Source organism: Rattus norvegicus, chromosome 9 (assembly GCF_021556685.1).
Source record: "Rattus norvegicus strain SHRSP/BbbUtx chromosome 9, alternate assembly SHRSP_T2T, whole genome shotgun sequence".
NCBI classification, from domain to species: Eukaryota; Metazoa; Chordata; class Mammalia; order Rodentia; family Muridae; genus Rattus; species Rattus norvegicus.
Genome location: NC_141542.1, coordinates 25,182,748 through 25,202,067, shown reverse-complemented (window position 1 = coordinate 25,202,067; position 19,320 = coordinate 25,182,748). Strand labels below are relative to the sequence as shown.

At 41.4% G+C, this 19,320-nt stretch overlaps 1 protein-coding gene across 3 annotated transcripts; it reads right to left on the bottom strand.

The window, feature by feature from the left end:
• Positions 1 to 5,532: 5,532 nt before the first annotated feature.
• Positions 5,533 to 17,208, bottom strand: LOC134480482 (uncharacterized). Of its 3 annotated transcripts, none has more exons than XM_087568881.1 (5): positions 17,019 to 17,208; positions 12,765 to 12,924; positions 11,304 to 11,435; positions 10,452 to 10,635; positions 5,533 to 6,323 (listed from the first exon to the last, which is right to left on the bottom strand). In XM_087568881.1, exons 1-5 carry the CDS (start codon positions 17,107 to 17,109, stop codon positions 6,318 to 6,320), a joined length of 573 nt encoding a protein of 190 aa, XP_087425007.1. In that variant the 5' UTR covers positions 17,110 to 17,208; the 3' UTR covers positions 5,533 to 6,317. The 3 variants fall into 3 exon arrangements, with proteins under 3 accessions (XP_087425007.1, XP_087425006.1, XP_087425005.1); XM_087568880.1 differs by lacking the exon at positions 17,019 to 17,208 and adding an exon at positions 13,653 to 13,877; XM_087568879.1 differs by lacking the exons at positions 5,533 to 6,323; positions 17,019 to 17,208 and adding an exon at positions 13,653 to 13,877 and having other exon boundaries at positions 10,321 to 10,635.
• Between the last annotated feature and the right edge of the window lie 2,112 nt (positions 17,209 to 19,320).

Sequence of the window (19,320 nt, the reverse complement as noted above, 5' to 3'; positions counted from 1 at the left end):
ACACAGTAGAGTTATTTCAGCAATACATTGTGTCCCATTTTGTTAAAGAACTTTATTTTATTTCTATTTATGTATTTTTTCTTTTTCACTTTACGTTCTGCTCACTGACTACTGATACTTAATTACTCTCTCCCACAATCCTTCCCCAATTCTCCTGGCACAGTCTTCTCTGAGTGTATGAGGGCCAACTGTCTCAGTACCTCCTGTCTTTTACCAAAGCCTTTCCTGGGGGCATTGTTGAGGATGCTGGTTTTGAATGCCTTGGACTTGGCTTTCTTCATGCTCCAGTTTGCTGGCTTTGAGAAGTTTGTGAAGAACTGTCTGTGAACTTGGTACTTCATCCAGATGGTACACAAGAGGCAGTGGTTTTGTTAATATTTTTGAGAGTATATTTCAATCAAACCTCTCCTACTAATATAATAACAATGACAAAGGTAATGGGAGGCTACACATCTACTTCATTAGTTTTCAGTTCTTCTCAGACCAGCAGTGTAGAAGCCCACAAAGCTGGCAAAGTGAAGTGAGGTCACGCAGGGGTCCTAGGGGAGCACAGTCCTACTTTCTTAGAGTAACTCCTAGGGACTTACCATATCCATACACCCGTAGCTCCATATGCACTGGACCCCAGTGAAGTGCTCAACATTCATTGCTTTTTTACTCAGTTTGCCACAAATGTTAGAAATCTGAAAAGTTCAGCAAATTTGAAGGTGTGAATAAGTCCCAGTGACTGGAGTAAGCTCAAACAGTCTGTGACAACGAAGAAATGATTAAGTATCCAAGAGAGAAGACCCTCACCAGGATCGTAGTCCTATTCCAGTAAGAAAATTTAATAATAAGGCTTCAGGTGAAAAGATAAATTAGGAGGTCTAGGCCAAATATTTTATCCTCTGCCCTCAGGTTTGCAGCCATTCTGTCAGCCTTTCCTGGCTCTCTCACAGGATCAGAGTTCTCACCTGGAAGCAGGAATATCTGGAAGGCACATAATACATATCCACAGACGACTCTTTGGGTACAAACTGACAGGCAACTTCAAGGCTTAAAGTTATTCTCTCTCTCTCTCTCTCTCTCTCTCTCTTTCTCTCTCTCTTTCAGCTTGAGGCTGCACACACTCTGCATTCTTTTGTGCACTCTGCCTTTTTTATTGCAGTTTTCTTTTCTCAAACTCCCACAATCATTCACACATCTGTTCATTACCCTTTCATTCTCACACACACTCTTCATACACACCTCACACATATCTCACACACACCACATGCACTCTCCTGTCACGCACACACACAATCTTCATACACACCTCACATTCTCTCCTCACTCATTTTCACATTCTCCTCTCATGCTCTCTCCCTGGCTCTCACATTTGTTCTTACATTAACTCTGTGATTTACTCTCTCATTCACTCCCTCATGCTCCCTCTCATTTACTCTTCACATGTTCTACAGAACTACAGCCTTTCTCTTGCCCCAGTCCTTTATTAATAATCCAAAAGCAGGTAGAAAAAAGAGATTTTATAATCATTGCCAAATCAAATGCAAAGAATGACTACATCACACCAAGAACTAAAAATTACAAATGTTCTCCAAAGTTTCAGGCTTGCCCTGTACCCAGGCCTGTGGCCAATATAATAATAATAATTGTAAACTTATCATTATTTAAACTTTAACTCTTTACTTTTATACTTCAGAGTCCAAAGCTCCGAGATCAGCTAATTGCATTTTCCTGTGACACTCTAATGATAAATGACATAGGCAAAACTGCCAGGCAGTGGCCAGAAAGAATCAAGGTAACCCTTAGCACACTAATTCCACTAGCGTTCTGTTCCTTGCACACAATGACTCTCATAAGGGTTCCAGTAGTTAGACTTAGTTTACTAGTATATTATTTTATATATTCTATACTTCCTTAACCAGTCTATAATATTATGTAAAACTTACTTCCTAACTTCAATAACTTTTTCCTTTCTTAGGGTCCCAATGTCGGCTCTAATTCATTTTCTCTTATTTTCTTCAAGCTGTCTTTGCAAGTAAAACCCTAATCTAGAACTACAATTCTGCAGTTATTACATTTTTTCCAAGATGAGAATACACAGTATCCACCTGGGCCACTAGGGCTGTGCTGTGCTATGCCCCTATGCATCAATTTCCAATTGTCTAAGAATCATAACATCAAGGAACATCTAGTTTCACAGAATTTACCAGAGCAGAAGGAGAAAGAAGTAGGAAAGTCAGATATAATACAATAATTGTGCACACCAAGGCCAACTGATAGGCAGTCACACACAAATGAATTCTATACAGCCGTTGTCCAGGGCTAAGGTTTGGAGAAATGGAAACAACCAGTTTTTACAAAAAGCTACTGCGGGCTACTGTGATGTCTCCATTGTATGTTGTCCCCAGCATTAGCCAAAACTCAGACAACAAAGGGAGGTCAAAAGGATACAGATTGGAAAGGAAGAAGTCAAAATATCACTGTTGCAGAGGATAGGGTAGTATACATGGGACACCCCAAAAGTTACAACAGAGAACTCCTAAGCCTGATAAACAACTTCAGCAAAGTGGGTGGGTATAAAATTAACTCAAACAAATCAGTAGCCTTCCTCTACACAAAAGATAAACAAGCTGAGAAAGAAATTAGGGAAATGACACCTTTCATACCAGTCCCAAATCAAATAAAAATACCTCAGTGTCACTTTTATCAAACCAGTGAAAGATCTATGTGACAAGAATTTCATGATCTGAAGAAAGAAATTGAAGAAGATCTCAGAAAATGGAAAGATCTCCCATGTTCATGGCTTGGCAGTTGGAAGATAGTAAAAATGGCCATTTTCCAAAAGTGACCTACAGTTGCAATGCACTCTCCATCAAAATTCGATTCCAATTCTTCATAGGGTTAGACAGAACAATTTGCAAATTCATTTGGAATAACAAGTAACGCAGGATAGCTAAAACTATCCTCAACAATAAAAGGACTTCCCTGGGAATCACCATCCCTGAACTCAAGCAGTTTACAGATCATTAGTGATAAAACTGTATGGTATTGGTACAGAGACAGGAAGATAGACCAGTGGAATAGAACTGCAGACCCAGAAATGAACCAGCACACCTATGGTCCCTTGATTTTTGACAAAGGAGACAAAAGCATCCAGTGGAAAAAGGATAGCATTTTTAGCAAAGGGTGCTGGTTCAAATGGAGGTCAGCATATGGAGGAGTACAAATCATCCCCTTCTTATTGCCCTGTGTAAAGCTTAAGTCCAGGTGGATCAAGGACCTCTACATCAAACCAGATCACTCAAACTAATAGAAGCAAAAGCGGGGAAGAATCTTGAACACATGGACACTGGAAAAAATTTCCTGAACAAAACACAAATGGCTTATGCTCTCAGATCAAGAATAGACAAATGGGACCTCATAAAGCTACAAAGCTTCTGTAAGACAAAGGACACTGCGGTTAGGACAAAAAAGCAACCAAAAGACTGGGAAAAGACCTTTACTAATCCTACAACTGATAGAGGGCTAATATCCAAAATATACAAAGAACTCATGAAGTTGGACTGCAGGGAACTAGTAACCCTATTAAAAATTGCAGTTCAGAGCTAAACAAAGAATTCATAGCTGAGGAATATGGAGTGGCTGAGAAGCACCAAAAGAAATGTTCAACATCTTTAGTTATGTGGGAAATGCAAATCAAAACAACCCTGAGATTCCACCTCACAGCAGTCTGAACGGCTAAGATAAAACACTCAGGTGACAGAAGATGCTTTTGCGGATGTGAAAAAGAGGAACACTCCCCCATTGTTGGTGAGATTGCAGACTGGTACAACCATTCTGGATATCAGTCTGGAGGTTCCTTAGAAAATTAGACATTGCACTAGTTGAGGACCCAGCTATACTTCTCTTGCACATATACCTAAAAGATGCTCCAACATACAACAGGGCACATGCTCCACCATGTTCATAGCAGCCTTATTTATAATAGTCAGAAAATGAAAAGATCCCAGATGCCCTTCAACAGAGGAATGGAAACAGAAAGTGTGGTACATCTACACAATGGAGTACTACAGAGATATGAAAAACAATGACTTCATGAAATTCATAGACAAAGAGAACGAACTAAAACATATCCTCCTGAGTGAGTTAACCCAATGACAGAAATACACACATGGTATGCACTCATTGATAAGTGGATATTAGCCCAAATGCTCAAATTCTCCAAGATTCACAGACCAAATGAAAGTCAGGAAGGATGACCAAAATGCTGATTCTTCACTCCTTCCTTTAAAGGAGAAGAAGAATCCCTATTGAAGGGATAGGGATGCAAAGTTTACAACAGAGCCTAGAGTAATGGCCATTCAGAGTCTACCCCACATGTGGCCTATACATATATAGCCTTCAAACTAGATAAGGTGGATGAAGCTAAGAAGTGCAGGCTGACAGGAACTGGATATAGATGTCTCCTGAGAGGCACAGCCAGATCATGTCAAATACAGTGGCAAATGCTAGCAGCAAACCATTGAACTGAGAACCGGACCTCAGTTGGAGGAATTACAGAAAGATTGAAAGAGCTGAAGGGACTTGCAACCCCATAAGAACAACCATGGCTGCCAAGCAGAGTTCCCAGAGACTAAACCAGTACCAATCACTATACAGGGACTGTGCCATGGCCTCATCTGCATGTGTATCTGAGGATGGTCTTCTTGGGCACAAATGGAATGAACAGCCCTTGGTCCTGCCTAGGCTGGGAAAGTGGATGACTGGTGAAGGGAGTACTTTTATAGCAGAGGTGGAGGGCAATGGTATTCAGACTTATTTCTGGAAAACAAGGAAGGAATAACATTTGAATTCGAAATGAAAAATATCCAACTAAAAATCAACAACAACAAAATGGTATATTGAGCTTCGAATCAAAAAAAGCCACAGTCAGGAAACAGAGAAATGTACGCCTATGGTTTTCTTCAAATATGCTCAGGGCCCAGGTAGGTTCTGGGTCCAGGCTGAACCAAGCAGGTAACTGCCACTGACTGCTCCTCTATTCCTCTTTCCAGAGGCATCATGCAGATTAATATTGGGCCAGAGATGTGGGCAGAGCTGGTCAGAAGTGGCTTTCTTTCCTGTGGTCTCAGGATTATCTGCATTCCTGGGTGTTCAGCATTTTCTGCCCCGGGATTTGGGTGCAGGATTCCCGATGGCTTTAAACTCCCTTATACCTTTTTTATATGTCCTGGGAGGTGTTACAGAAAAATTTATGTTTATCCTATTAATTTGGTCAAAACTGTCATCGACAGTATAATTTAGAGTTAACTATATAGTTGACAGCAAGCATACACAGTGGGTACTGTATGCATGATGAAGTTGAAATTCAGAGTTGGAAACACAGTGCACAGTGACTGTATAAATGCCTGTGAATCTCAGTCTGACTGGGAAGTGATTTGATGCCCAGTCCCCATGAGAATTCAGAGATCCATCCCTCCCTGATAGCTGTGGGACTTCAGATGTTGACACTAATGATCAATAAAGAAGGTTCTTAAGAGTGAAGAGTTTGAGATTACTCCTTTATTGACCAGAATACATCCAATTTACTTGATAGTAACCAGATGCAGGTAGTCAATATATACAGTCTATATCCTTATCAAAATAGACAAGCAAATGAACAAAACAACAACAACAGATAAATTACAAATCTTCAAATGAATAGAAGGAAAACCAAATAACCAAAACAATTAAAAATTAACCATACTTTAAATAGAGGAATTGCACTAAGCATTTTTTGCTGCTCCTTTTGCAGAATAGACTTATAGCCTGTGGCTTGCCTTGGAGATATAGTAGAAAAGCTGTTAGTGATGGTAACAATCTTCTCGAGAGGAGTGGAAGTAGGTCTGTTTTGTTGGAGTGGGGGTATTAAGGAAAAAGCCTACCAATACTGAGTATAAATGATATTACAGACTTTGTCACAAAGTCTTTCCAATGTTGTGAACTGATCTCCATGAAACTCTTCTGGATGACCCATCAGGACAAGTACAAATTTACACGTGCACAGTCTTTCTGGATGACCAGCAGCTCTTGATTTATGTGCATCAACACTTCTCTGAGTCCCTCAAAAAGTGCACACTTGTTGGAGAGAGCTGAGGTGAAAGTACAGCCTATTCAATCCAAAGAAGTTAAACTAAAGGAGGAAAATGCCGTCCACAATTGCTATGGACACTACAGATGAGACGCAATAGTGGTGTATTTGCTGTGCACACTTAGTTCTCCTCCTGTAGCTCTTCTCTCCAAGGGAGATCTTGTCCTGGTCTGTGTCATGTTCGAGTTTCTGCTGGAGAATTTCAGACCTAGCAGAGCAAGGGAATAAAGATTTATTGAGTGGTTGTCAATTCAGCTCTCCCTCTTACATCAGCTCTATTCAGTTGGACAATCCAGCATGACCTGTCAGCCTAGGTCAGTCCCTGCATCCCCAAGTGACATAGAGTACCTGTGCTTGGATTTATATCTCAGCTTTTAACACTGCTAGAATTTGAACTGTGGACTATGCACTGTACTGGGATTAAGAGAAAAATGAGCATTTTTTCCCACTGGTCCAGGTATATGACATTGAATAATAACATTGTAGCTATGTCTGAACCTGAGTTCAAGAGAGGTATGAGCAACCTAGAATACCATGTGGATTCCTTCTGGAGAACATGCCCAGAATTGAGGTGAAATTTCTGATTATGTTAGCACTGAAGGAACCTGCGGAGGTTCAATTTGTAACCACTGTATCTGCAAATACACAGAGAAGCCATCTCACATCAAATCCATGGGAATTGCATAGATCCTGTAATCACTGAGAATGTGCTCCATGCAAATCTTCCCAGCGTACACACGGACATTAAATGTGATTGTGATGTAGAAACAGAACATCACCCCTGTAAGTCTATGGCTAGTGTAAGGCAATTTGTGAGAGGACAGAAGAGAAAATGTCCTCAGATATTTCCGGAGAGATCACAGGAAGAAAGGAGTAGAACATAGCAAGAAATCCAGAGGATCATATATATTGTTTCATGGGCAAAATTCACATGAACTGTACCAGAACAATACTCTGAGTAGCTCCTTAGCTGCCTGAGGCTGAAATCCAGGTGGGGTGGTCATCCACCCAAAAAGGGTATTTATATAGGGAAGGATATTCAAATGGCTTCTTCCAGCCTGTGTTCCTACCTGAACATTAATGCTTAATGTAAAGATTCCCCAGGATTCGCTGGAGGCATAAAAACAAATGTTGACTGGGATATGTACATAGTGGCCAGAGCCTATAGACAGCTCAGTCAGTGATGTGCTGTCCTCCCATAAACCGTCATAGACTCAGGGTTCTTTCCCCATTAACAATCTGGCTTAGCAAGTCCCAAAGGCTGTGTAGAGCTGTCTTGTTGCTCAGCAAAGGATCATATATTGGTGGTGGACTAGACTCTTGTTCTTGTTCACTCTTTCAGACTTTCCCCAAAGTGTGCAATTTCTTCTAATCGGAGCTGTCTTTACCATAGCCTGAGTGACTTCATGCCCAAAGCTAGAATCATAGGAAATCTCCATAACCAGGATCCAAATCAACAAATTTTCTCCCCGTAATGTGATTGTTCCACAGATAATTTGAATAAGTAAGTAAACGCTTGCATGGATTATCTCACACTGAATCAGAATCTATGGAAGGGCTCCATCGTATGGTACACTTTTACTCCTTGGCTGATGGACGTCTGGATAGATTCTCCTTCAGGGCTACTCTGGGACCACTACAACACTGATGCTCCCTAGTTGCAATGGCAATACCTACTCCTTGTTGTGGAATCACTGGGTTAACTAAAACTTCTGTTCCACTTTCTGAACATGGCTTCTCATAGGGCTACCTGTTCTTACACTGTCAGACCCATTTGAAGCTCATCATTTCTCCTAACCCATTGAGGCTGAAATTAACTGAGAGAAAATGATGTTGATTGACAGCACTTGCAGAATGCTACACAGATAACATAGGGGAGCGCTTTGGATTATCTGTGCACCTAAAGGGGCTCCTGAAACTGCCCTGTTCTTGCACCACAGCATAGCTATGGGACTTTTTCTGGATGACGATACAATGCCAAGCAACTCAAATTCTCAATGAATAAAATCCAAGCCAACTCCCACGGGAAGTTGTAGTGTGCCAAGGTAGCTGGAAAGAAATGGTAGCAGGCAATGTGGAAAGCAACCTTGGAGAAGACACAGTGAGTGACACAACCTTCCAGTGGGCTTTCACAATTCACAAAGAACAGAGAAGCAGGATAAACTCATGGATTTTTCTAGAGAAGCCTTGCCCTTACCTCCCAGTACTCCATTCCTTTGATGTGCTCCAAAGGATTTCAATGCAGATCAGTGGTTTTGCCTGTAATCACTTGAAAATCTAACTTTACAGGTGTTTTTGTGTCCTCTTTTTGGGGGTTGCATTTCTAAAGTATTTTATTGTCCTGCTTCTACACCATAACAAAAAGGGACCTGCAAGCTCTAGGCCTGTACCATTTGTTACCCCTGTGAAATACGACTAACTTGAACATATTTCCACTCCTCCCCCAGACTTCACAGGATAATTCTGTTCTGAAATTTTTGGAAACAGAATAAATTAGTAATTTATGTGTCCTTTTGCTGTACAGAGCTAGATGGAGATGCCAAATGACTGGGCAGCTCTATTTCATGTTTCATGGATGTAAAGTGAATGCTTAGAGTACTTTTCTCATGAAACTTGGAATTGAGGGAAACACACGTTCACTACTGCAAACACACACACACACACACACACACACACCACACACACACACACACAAACACTCACACAAACACAGACACACAGATACACACTCGCATGCACAAATGAAAACTTTGCTCTTATGCAGCACATTTCCTGTTGAGTGAGGAATTAGTGGGAACAATGCTGTGTACAAGTCTCTTAGACTCAAGCAGGCTGTGCTGCCCTGGCCTGTACTCATTTCCACTTCAGGAAACCTTTCTATGCAGATACTTGCTGGTCAGACAAGTAAGTTACATGTTCTGCACAGATACCCTAAACAACACAACATCAAATCCTCAAGAGAGAGATTTCTAGGAAAAGACTCCATCAAGCTCTATGCTGACTCATCATAGGCCCCTCACTAAAACTACCCTGTTTCCTTCATAGAAGACTTTGGAAGCATCAGAGAAGACAGTGACTCATGGTCAGTTCCCAGGAATATTTCATCACATTAGAGTTCCTGTGATATTAAAACAACCTCAATGTCAGTCAGAAAAAGGCTAAATAAATAACATACAGTGACTTTTCTGAAAGGTAGCACTGTGTACAATATTGAGAGGGAATCTATCCTGAAAGAATGCAGTACGCATGATATAGTCAGCAAAGCAATGTCAGCAGAGGGTTGCACTCTAGGATTCCATGCAAGATCATGGGGAAGCCAATAAGACAATACAGAATCTTCCCGGGGGATAACCTGTTCAGGTAAAGTGAAGAAATCTAATCCTTATTTTTAAAATAGCTGAATGGTTTAAGAATGTGTTGAGACAAATAAGAGAGGGGGCTCATCTTGGAACTGGACGAATGATGCAAAGACTGCTGGCCAGCACAAAACAGGAAGCTTCATGTTTGTTGAGAGACCTAGGCTTAAAGGACTAAGTTAGATAATGACTGGACAAAACTGCATGTCATGAACTGGCCTCCCCGCATGCTCCCTAAGATGCAGGTCAGCACAGCAATGCACCTTTCTTGGTGAGAATTGGGGGTACATATGGATAACTTTGTTCTTGAAGCCTCAAGTCTCTCATGCCAACCCTCAGCCTTTGAGAAACCTTTTCCACATCCTTGCTCTTCTAAACAGCTTCAGGTTCTAAGGCCCAGTTATGAACTCTCCAGGAGCACTCAAATAAGACAGGACTGACATGCTGATACACAGGCTCTGTAGTTACCCAAGATCTATGAAGCATGAAGTCACCATCTTCATATACAGGGACATGAGGGGAGGAAGAACAAAAGCCACCACAAATGACAATGAGAACCATTTCTTTGGCATTTCCACCAAGCTCTCCTCCTTGAAAACTACTTACTTCCTGAGTCTCAAGGATCCCTGTAAAGAAAATGAGCTCCAGGCCTTTGCTTCATCCCTCAAAGCCCTGTTCTAGTCTAAAGAGGGGCTCCCACATAGCACCCTCCATACATAATGGCATGTAGTGCTGTGCTGTGTGATCAACCTATCTCCCTTAATGAAGTGCAGATTCTCAAAGAGCAGGAGCATTTCATTTCCAAACATGCAGTTTCTTGAAAAGGGGCTATCTCCACAGAAAGCCTTGTAAACCATCACATGAATGAACACTTGGATGAGACCTAGGTCAGGACATGGATCAGTCAATAGACAGTTACATTGGTGTGTCTATGTTTATGGTAAGACATGAGGACCACCTGACCTGAGTCCTAACCCTACCTGCTGTTGCTTGGCTCTGGGGTCACAGATGTTCATTCCGGCCTCTTCACAGAACCTCTTTGCCTCCACAGAGGATGCTGGCAGTTCAGTCTGCTCCACCAGCAGTTCTCTCTTCTCATTCAGCAAAATCTGTATATTGTTCTTCAATTGAGCTTGTTCACGCAGGAGCTGGGATTGCCTGATGCTGAACCACAAACAAAAAATGGTAAATCCCAGCCAGCCTCTATTTGCCTGTCACTCCTGCAAGTCCAATCATCCCTTCAAGGGTCCTCATCCTCAGAAATCCCCAGAATAGAGCCACACTATACAAGTTAACACCAATTAGAGGAGGTCAAATCCAGAATCCACATTCCACATGAAGCAAAGTACTTCTGAAAATCCTGACACTAAGACGGTTTATATAAATCAAGGAAGAAGAGATGGTCCATAAGGGAGCTCGTATGTCCATGGTATGGTGAAACCATCTTCACGTTGTGGGGAAAGCCCCTCTGAGGGGTAGTTGAAGACCCAATAGCTATACAATCTTTCCATGTGTTTCTCATGGATCACAGATCTTTATATCTCCTGTCAGAGTCCTAGAGATTCAGAGTTGATTGATATTCCCATCATGGTGCAAACCTTTTCTATCTAGAGGATCTTTAACGGGGAAAATAACAATTGGAGGGTCTTCTACACCCCTCACATGTACGACAACTGAGTCCAAGAGCTACAAATCTAAGACCCTTTCCAGGAGGCAGGCTTCTTGTTAAGAGTCAGACACCATGGAACCAGAGCCCTGACTTTTGTTAAAGTCATACAGGACAGAAGCATTCCCTGCCTAGTGCTGGGTTCTCATCTCTGTCAGCGACTCACCGGTAGGAACTGTTCACTTGTATGAGCTCCTTGTACCTCTCCATGGCATCACTTATTGAGTTGGTCATCATTTGCATAGCCATCATTCTCATCTCATGTTCAGATTGAAGTATTGGCAATTCGACATGCAGCCTGGGTTAGGTCATGGCCAAAGGAACAAATAATGTTTTGAACTCACGATTTCAGAATTAGGTGAAATGTAAATAAAAATATATAATAAAAAAGTTCAAATTCAAAGAATGTTGGAAGGAAAGAAATTGGCAAAGTCAAAAACCAGACCAAAACCCAACAGTGAGACTCAATCCACAGAAAATATTTCTATGTAAATAAGCAAACATTTGTTTTGAAATAAGGATCCTTGGAATTCTGAGAGATATGGTTCTGCAAAGACTCACTATATAGGAGGGGGCAGAGCCTGAGAGCTGCCTGTTTGGGAATAACAACGGTCAAGACCACAGTGACCTTTCTAGGTCACAATAAACAATCCCTGGATAGTTAAAAAAATAAAAAACTAAAGATCAAAGCAGGTGAAACAAATTAGGTGAAATCAGACTGTTCTCTCGATTACTTAAACTCAGTATGTACCACATACTTTCTCCTTCAAAGTATTTGTACTGGTTAAGTTTATTATCCTGGGCACAGGACAACAGAGTCACGGTACCAATTTGAGGGACCTGACCTTCAAGAGCTGGCCAGGTGAGCATGATGGAATTGACTAGTTCAGGAAGAAGATTCCTCCAGTCTGTGCCACAGCTTTGGGCCCAAGAGAAAGCTGTGATGACATTTCTCTTGTTTTGAAAGCAGGTATACTCAATCCTTGGTTTCTATCGTTACATGAATTCCCAGAGGGCATAACTAAGTTTGACAGGGAAGAGGATTTATAGCACCTCCTCACCTCGGGAGAGTCCTGTGTGCCACCAAGGTATACAGAAGGAGCAAAGTGCTCTGTTGATCAGTGTGGGCCTCCACGTACTCATCACTACCATGACCTGCAAAGTGTTGATCAAACAAATCCTCAGACCCATTCAAAGGTCCCAGACATCCTGATCCTGAGTAAAACACCAACAAATACTGCCACATACATACACACCAACCCATATCCAAAAACATTTAGAATGCCAACTACATCCATGGAGGTGCCATAGAATCAGTGTATGATGAAGAAATTCAGAGGAAAAGGGTGATGATGTGCAGGCATTTCATTCACACACACAGTTGCAGCAAGTGTGACAAGGTCCTTCTAGCTGTTGACAGAACCAAGGCTAATCCAATGAGATCAGGGTCAAGTACAAAAAGTTTGACCCTAAACACACAGCACCTAGCTTATCTCACAAGCAAATGCATGCCAAATCTCCTTAAAATCCAGGATGAGAGGTGAAACTTTCTCGTGCTATGAGTAAATCTTGAGGTAGTAGAGAGAGAGCGCAAGACAGTGAACAGGTTACTGGGCATAATGACTACCTGTGGTCCCACTCATCATAGATATAAAGGTCCAGGATTTGGTAAAGTTCATCCCTCTCGAATTGACACTTCTGGATTTCAAATTTGAGTTCCTCCAGTTGCTTTAGACACTCCTCTTGCTTACTGATGACATTTTGGGATGATGCCTTCCTACCAAAACCTGTAGACAGATAAACCCAAGTGAATTTGCATATTTGAACCAATGGGCAGAATAGATCATTCTGAATCCGAAAAGGAGGTTGAGGAAGGGGAAATGGTAGGGACTGGGTGAATCCCTGAAAGAGCAGAAAAGCTTTCTTAAAGGTTGATTCTTAAGCTATGTCCCTCTTCCCAACCTCTAATGCCATATGCGTGCCACACTCACTATTACACAAACCCCGGCACAGAAATGTATAATCTGACTGAGACATAAACATCTGCGACATTGTTATCTCATATCAGATGTGGTGCAGATAATCCTGGAGTTCATAATGACTTCATAATGCTTAGCACCATCAAGCTCTAACCAAGTGTGGTCCAGCCCAAAGTGTCTGAGAACTCAATTCATGACTAGGGGTGCATCCTTCCTTGTTCTCGCCATCAGAGACTTCTGTAACCTACAGTAATCTAGAGGATGAAGTGCTTCAACTCCCAACCATGGATGGTCACATTGTTAATCTCACAGTGACTCCTCCTGCCAATCATTGACACTCACAGTTAAAAAGCTTCAAGAAAAGACACTGAAGTCTTACCACTTTATGTCTTTCTCTCAAATTAAAGATCAGGAACTCCTGACTCTTGGTTTGCCTTTGAAAAATCCCAACTCTCCTGCTTGTAAGGCCTAGTCTTAGAAGGCACATCTCAAACCTACCTCCTTGAGGATGTTCCCCAACTCTGCCCACGACTCACCAAGCCTTCCCCAGAATGATTTCCTCCTTCCTGTTTCACTAGAGAGGGGGTCAGCTTCCCTCTGACCTGGTGTGGTTTCTCCTTGATCAACACTTTCCTTCCGAAATAGCCTGAGCAGCTGGCGAAACATGCCTGCTTGTGAACCCAAAGGGAACTGAAGTAATATCCCAAAGGCAGTTGGTGTCACCACAACACTGGTGACATCACAGAAGATTCTAGGGATCTCTTAGATACAATAGAGTGTCCAGTGAACGTCTTACTGGTGATGTCACTGGAAAATTCTATGGCCTACCTACTAACCAGCTCTCCCCACACTGATGAATTTCTGTGGAGACCCTTTCCTCCAGTCTCCCATGTGTCACTGGGAATACCATTTGGCAACCTCTATTTCAGAGCTACATATGCCTCTCTGCTTCATTAGAAGTCAACAATGCTTTTGCTGGGGAGGGTTGCTTACAACCCTGAATTGGAGAACAGATTTTTCTTAGCACCCAAATCTCTAGGGACCAAGGAGGAGGGAGATTTTTCTTAAAAGTAAATCTACTACTCGAGACAATGCATGTGACATGTACTTCGATTCCTAAGCTTTTCCCTTTTTCTGGAGGCCAATATATTTCTTCTATACCTCTGAGTGTATAAAACCTGGAAATATTTGCTTACTGTGCAGTCCTTGACAGCTGACATTGTTTCCATTTACATATCCATGTATTTCACAAAATCAATGGTCTATAATCCTATTTTTTTTCCAATAAAGACTCCTTTTCCTTGGGATCATAGGGATCAACTACAGGGCATATAAAAATAATAAATTTCTGTCCGTTTTATATATAAAGTAGGGCATCCTCCCTTTCTCAAATATAACAAGACAATTAAATTGGACATCAGTGAGCAAATGTCAACTTGGACCTTGTGTTACTACATTGTAACTATATAGCCATCACTTCTCCAATATCATACTTCCTGAATAGACAAGTCTAGGCATGAGGATGTTGGGGACTACACCATGATCTTTTACGTGTAGCAAACATAAGAATCAGGAGGATGGAAAGGGAGTGGAATGGCCTGAGTTCAGGTTGAACCTCAATTTTAATGGGTCCATAAGTTCAGGAGGGAGTCTATTTGGCATTGTGATATGTGGATTCTGTCTTCTTATCCTAGGTGTTATAATTCCACCTGAATGTGTGCTATAATGCCACCCAACCTCACAGATGTAAGAGTGAAAATCATGTCTGACCTTTCTGGGAAGAACTCTGCCTTTTACTACCATCTGGAGTTATACAACATCACTATACAAAGCTCAGAAGAGAGGGGTGCAGATGTGCGGCCCTTAGAAGTTGAGGATCTTTTCTTCTGATTAGGGCACTTATGTGTCCTATGTACTTTTTCCCTTGCTCTTTTACTAATGGTGGCTGACTTCTTTCCTGGCCTGAGGTAAACTGGAGTCCAATCTTTTGGATTACTGAACCTTCTATTTTTGAGATGACAGTCCCACCAAGGGTCCTACTTCATACAGAAGGTATGAATAAGTCTCAGGGGCTGGAGTAAGTTAAAAACGTCTGTGACAACAAAGAACTGATTAAGAAAACAAGAGCCCAGCTGCTCATCAAGATCACAGTTGTATGATAGTAAGAAAATGTGAATAGGGCATCAGGTAAAAAGATAAATTAATTAGGAGGTCACAGGCCTAGAAGGGGTAGCCTTTGATCTCAGTGGAGCTGCCATTCTTTCTGCCATTCCTCGCCCTCTGCCACAGGACCAGAGACTTCCCCATACAAATGGCTGGCCTTGCCAAAGACCTGGCAGGGCTTCTCCCTGTAGAATAGGACACATAGAGTCCTTGAGGACTCACCAAGAGGTCTCCTCCACACAGGTTCCTTGTTGTCAAAGGGAAATGTTCCTGCAGAATCCTGCCATGGCAGCAGGAATTTCAACCTGGCTGCTCTTGGTCCAGCTCACTGGGTGCAGGCCTGAGGCCCAGGGGTATCTGGGGAAAGAAGCAGCACGCACTACCTCACAGCTCTCTCTTTGTTGGATGCAACTGCTAGGACTGTGATGGGATTTTTGTTTCTTTGTGTGTTTATTAGAAATACCTACAAAGCTGATTAAAGTTGCAACATGCCTTCATACCCAGCGTGCAGAATGTTTTTACATCGTTGTTGTTCCTGTTTTATGTTTGGATTTTGTTCTTTAATCCCCTCAGGAAATTTCCCTGTTCTTAGAATATTAAGCACATGCTCGGGAGGGATCGATTATTCAAGTTCGGCAAAGCTTTTGTTCTCACCATCACTCCACAGATGATGCCATTTCTTACTTTGAAATAAGAAAACAGTTATAGAGAAGTAAATTAACCTGTAAGCTATCAAAGAAGAAACACATCATGATTGTGGAATGGCACCCCAGTATTTTGTATTTCCGAAGTTATTTTTATTTTAAATTTTTTATTGGATTTTTTTGGGTACATTTCATCTTTTTTAAATCCTTAAAGGTATCTTTTATTCCTCTCGTCCCATTTACAAGGTGGAATTTCACCTGTGATTGTTAGTCCAGATGGTTTGGTCAATGGCTTAGACATCACCCTGGCCTAGTTTCCTTGGCATAAGCTGAGTTAGAAGCAGACTCAAAGGTTCAGGACCAACAAATAATGAATTCCACTACATCTGGATACCTAGCCTCACAGCCAGGAAGGGACTGGATTTCCATTCACTATTTAAAAAAAGATGCAGTTCATTAACATGTAAAAAATTTCTCAAGTATATTAAAGTGTTTACCATGGTCATACAGTTTTTCAAATACCTGGCATTCATCTTTTTCCAAAACCTAAAATTTCTTTCTTATTCACATTTTTTGATTATTTTTTGGTATTAGTATCATTTTTTAAATTTCAGTTTTTTTACTAGATATATATGTTTTATTCAAACGTTATTCCCTTTCTCAGCTTTTGGTCCATAAGCACCCCTGCCATGACCTCTCCCATATGTATGGTCCCCCAATCCATGCCACTTAGAAACCCCTTCCCGGACATTCCACTGCACTGAGGGTCCCACCTTTTTAAGAACAAGGGCTTCCCCTTCCACAGGTGCCCCATCAAGGCTATTCTCTCCTACATATGCAGTTGGACCCCTGGGTCAGTCCATGTATAGTCTTTTGCTAGTGGTTTATTTGGTTGGCATTGCTGTTCTAATGGGGTTGCAAGCCCTTCAGCTCTTTGAATACTTCTTCTAATTCCCATAAAGGGCGTCTTGTTCTCAGTTCAGTAGTTTACTGCTAGCACTGACCTCTTTATTTGACATGCCCTGGATGTGTCTCTCAGGGGAGATGCATAATCTGTCCCTTTCAGTAAGCACTTTTTAGCTTTATCAATCTTACCTAGTTTTGGTGGCTGTATATATATGGGCCACATGTGGGGCAGACTCTGAATGGCTGTTCCTTCAGTCTCTGCTTTAGATTTGGCCTCCATATCCCCTCCTATGGATATTTTTGTTCCCCATTTTAAGAAGGAGTGGGAGCATCTGCACTTTGGTCATCCTTCTTCTTGAGTTTCCTGAGATCTGTTGATTGCATCTTGGGTAATTCGAGGTTTTGGTCAATATCTACTTATCAATGAGTGCATACTGTCAACGAGGGGTGTTCAGTACCTGGAAGAGAATGAAGGACAAGAGATGTGATGAAGGACTCCAAGACAAGTGTCTGATCAAGGCGACAATTTTATTTTTCCCCAAGGCTGAATTTGTACCATAAAAAGGGTAACAGGGAGAGGGGGGGAAGTAAGAAACATTTACCCACGCTAAGGACACAATATTCGTGTGGTCAGAGAATTGGCTGGTGTTGACAGGTTGTCAGAAAGGTCACGGGTTTTTCATATCTATTAGTCAGCAGGATGTTGGTTTTTCAGAAAGGTTACAGGTCATGACATTGGGTATCTTAATGTCACACGTTATCATATGATTATTCATCTTGACCACCACATTTGTATTAGTCTTCTGCAGCTGGCTGGCGATTTTCCATGAACCCAGGCATACTTAATGCTCACCATAATAATAACATCAATAATGGAGGGCTTCATGGCCATCGCTCCCAAGAGCATACCAAGTGTGTTTTTCTGTGATAGGGTTACCTCACTGTGGATGATATTTTCTAGTTCTTTCCATTTGCCTATGAATTGAACGTTGTCATTGTTTTTGATAGCTGAGTGGTACTCCATTGTGTAGATGTACCACATTTTTCGAATAAATTCCTCTGTTGAAGGGCATCTGGGTTCATTCCAGCTTCTGGCTAATATGAATAAGGCTGCTATGAACATAGTGGATCATATGTGTTGTTGTATGTTGGAGTATCTTTTGGGTACATGCCCAGGACAGGTATAGCTGTGTGCTCAGGTAGTGCAATGTCCAATTTTACAGGAACGTTCAGACTGATTTCCAGAGTTCTTGTACCAGTTTGCCATCCCAGCAACAATGGACGAGTGTTCCTCTTTCTCCACATCCTCGCCAGCATCTGTTGTCACCTGATTTTTTGATCTTAGACATCCTGACTGGTGTGAGGTGGATTCTTAGGGTTGTTTTGATTTGCATTTCCCTGATGACTAAGGATATTGAGCATTTCTTTAGGTGCTTTTCAGCTATTCTATATTCCTCAGCTGAGAATGTTTTCTTTAACTGTGAACCCCATTTATTAACAGGGGTGTTTGGCTCTCTGTACTCTAACTTCTTCTGTTTTGTGTATACTTTGGATATAAGCCCTCCATCAGATGCAGGATTGGTAAAGATTTTTTCCCAATCTGTGGGTTGCCTTTTTGTCCTAATGACACTGTCCTTTGCCTTACAAAAGCTTTTCAGTTTTATGAGGTCCCATTTGTCGATTCTTGATCTTAAAGCATAAGCCACTGGTATTTTGTTCAGGAAATTTTCCTTAGTTCTTATGTCTTCGAGACTCTTCCCTACTTTTTATCCATTACTTTTAGTGTATCTGGTTTGATGTGGAGGTCCTTGATCCACTTGGACTTAAGCTTTGTACAGGGTAATAAGAATGGGTCAACTTGCTTTCTTTTACATGTTGACCTCCAGTTGATCCAGCACCATTTGTTAAAAATACTATCTTTCTTCCATTGGATGTTTTACCTCCTTTGTCAAAGATCAAATGACCATAGGTGTGTGGGTTCTTTTCTGTGTCTTCAATTATGTTCCACTGATCTGCCTGTTGGTATGCCAATACCATACAAACTATTGCTCTGTAATACTGCTTGAGGTCAGAGATGGTGATTCCCCCAGAAGTTCTTTTATTGTTGAGTATAGTTTTGCTATCCTGGGTTTTATGTTCTACCAAATGACGGCAAATTGCACTTTCTACCTTTATAAAGAATTGAGTAGGAATATTGTTGGTGATGGCATTGAATCTGTAGATTGCCTTTGGCAAAATGGTCATTTTTTACCATATTCATCCTGCCAATCTATGAGCATGGGAAATCTTTCCATCTTCTGAGACCTTCTTCAATTTCTTCAGAGATTTGAAGTTCTTGTCATACAGATTTTTTACTTGCTTGGTTCAAGTAACAGCAAGTTATTTTATATTATTTGGGACTATTGTGAAGGGTGCCATTTCCCTAATTTCTTTCTCAGCCTGTTTACCCTTTGAGTAGAGGAAGAATACTGAATTGTTTGGGTTAATATTA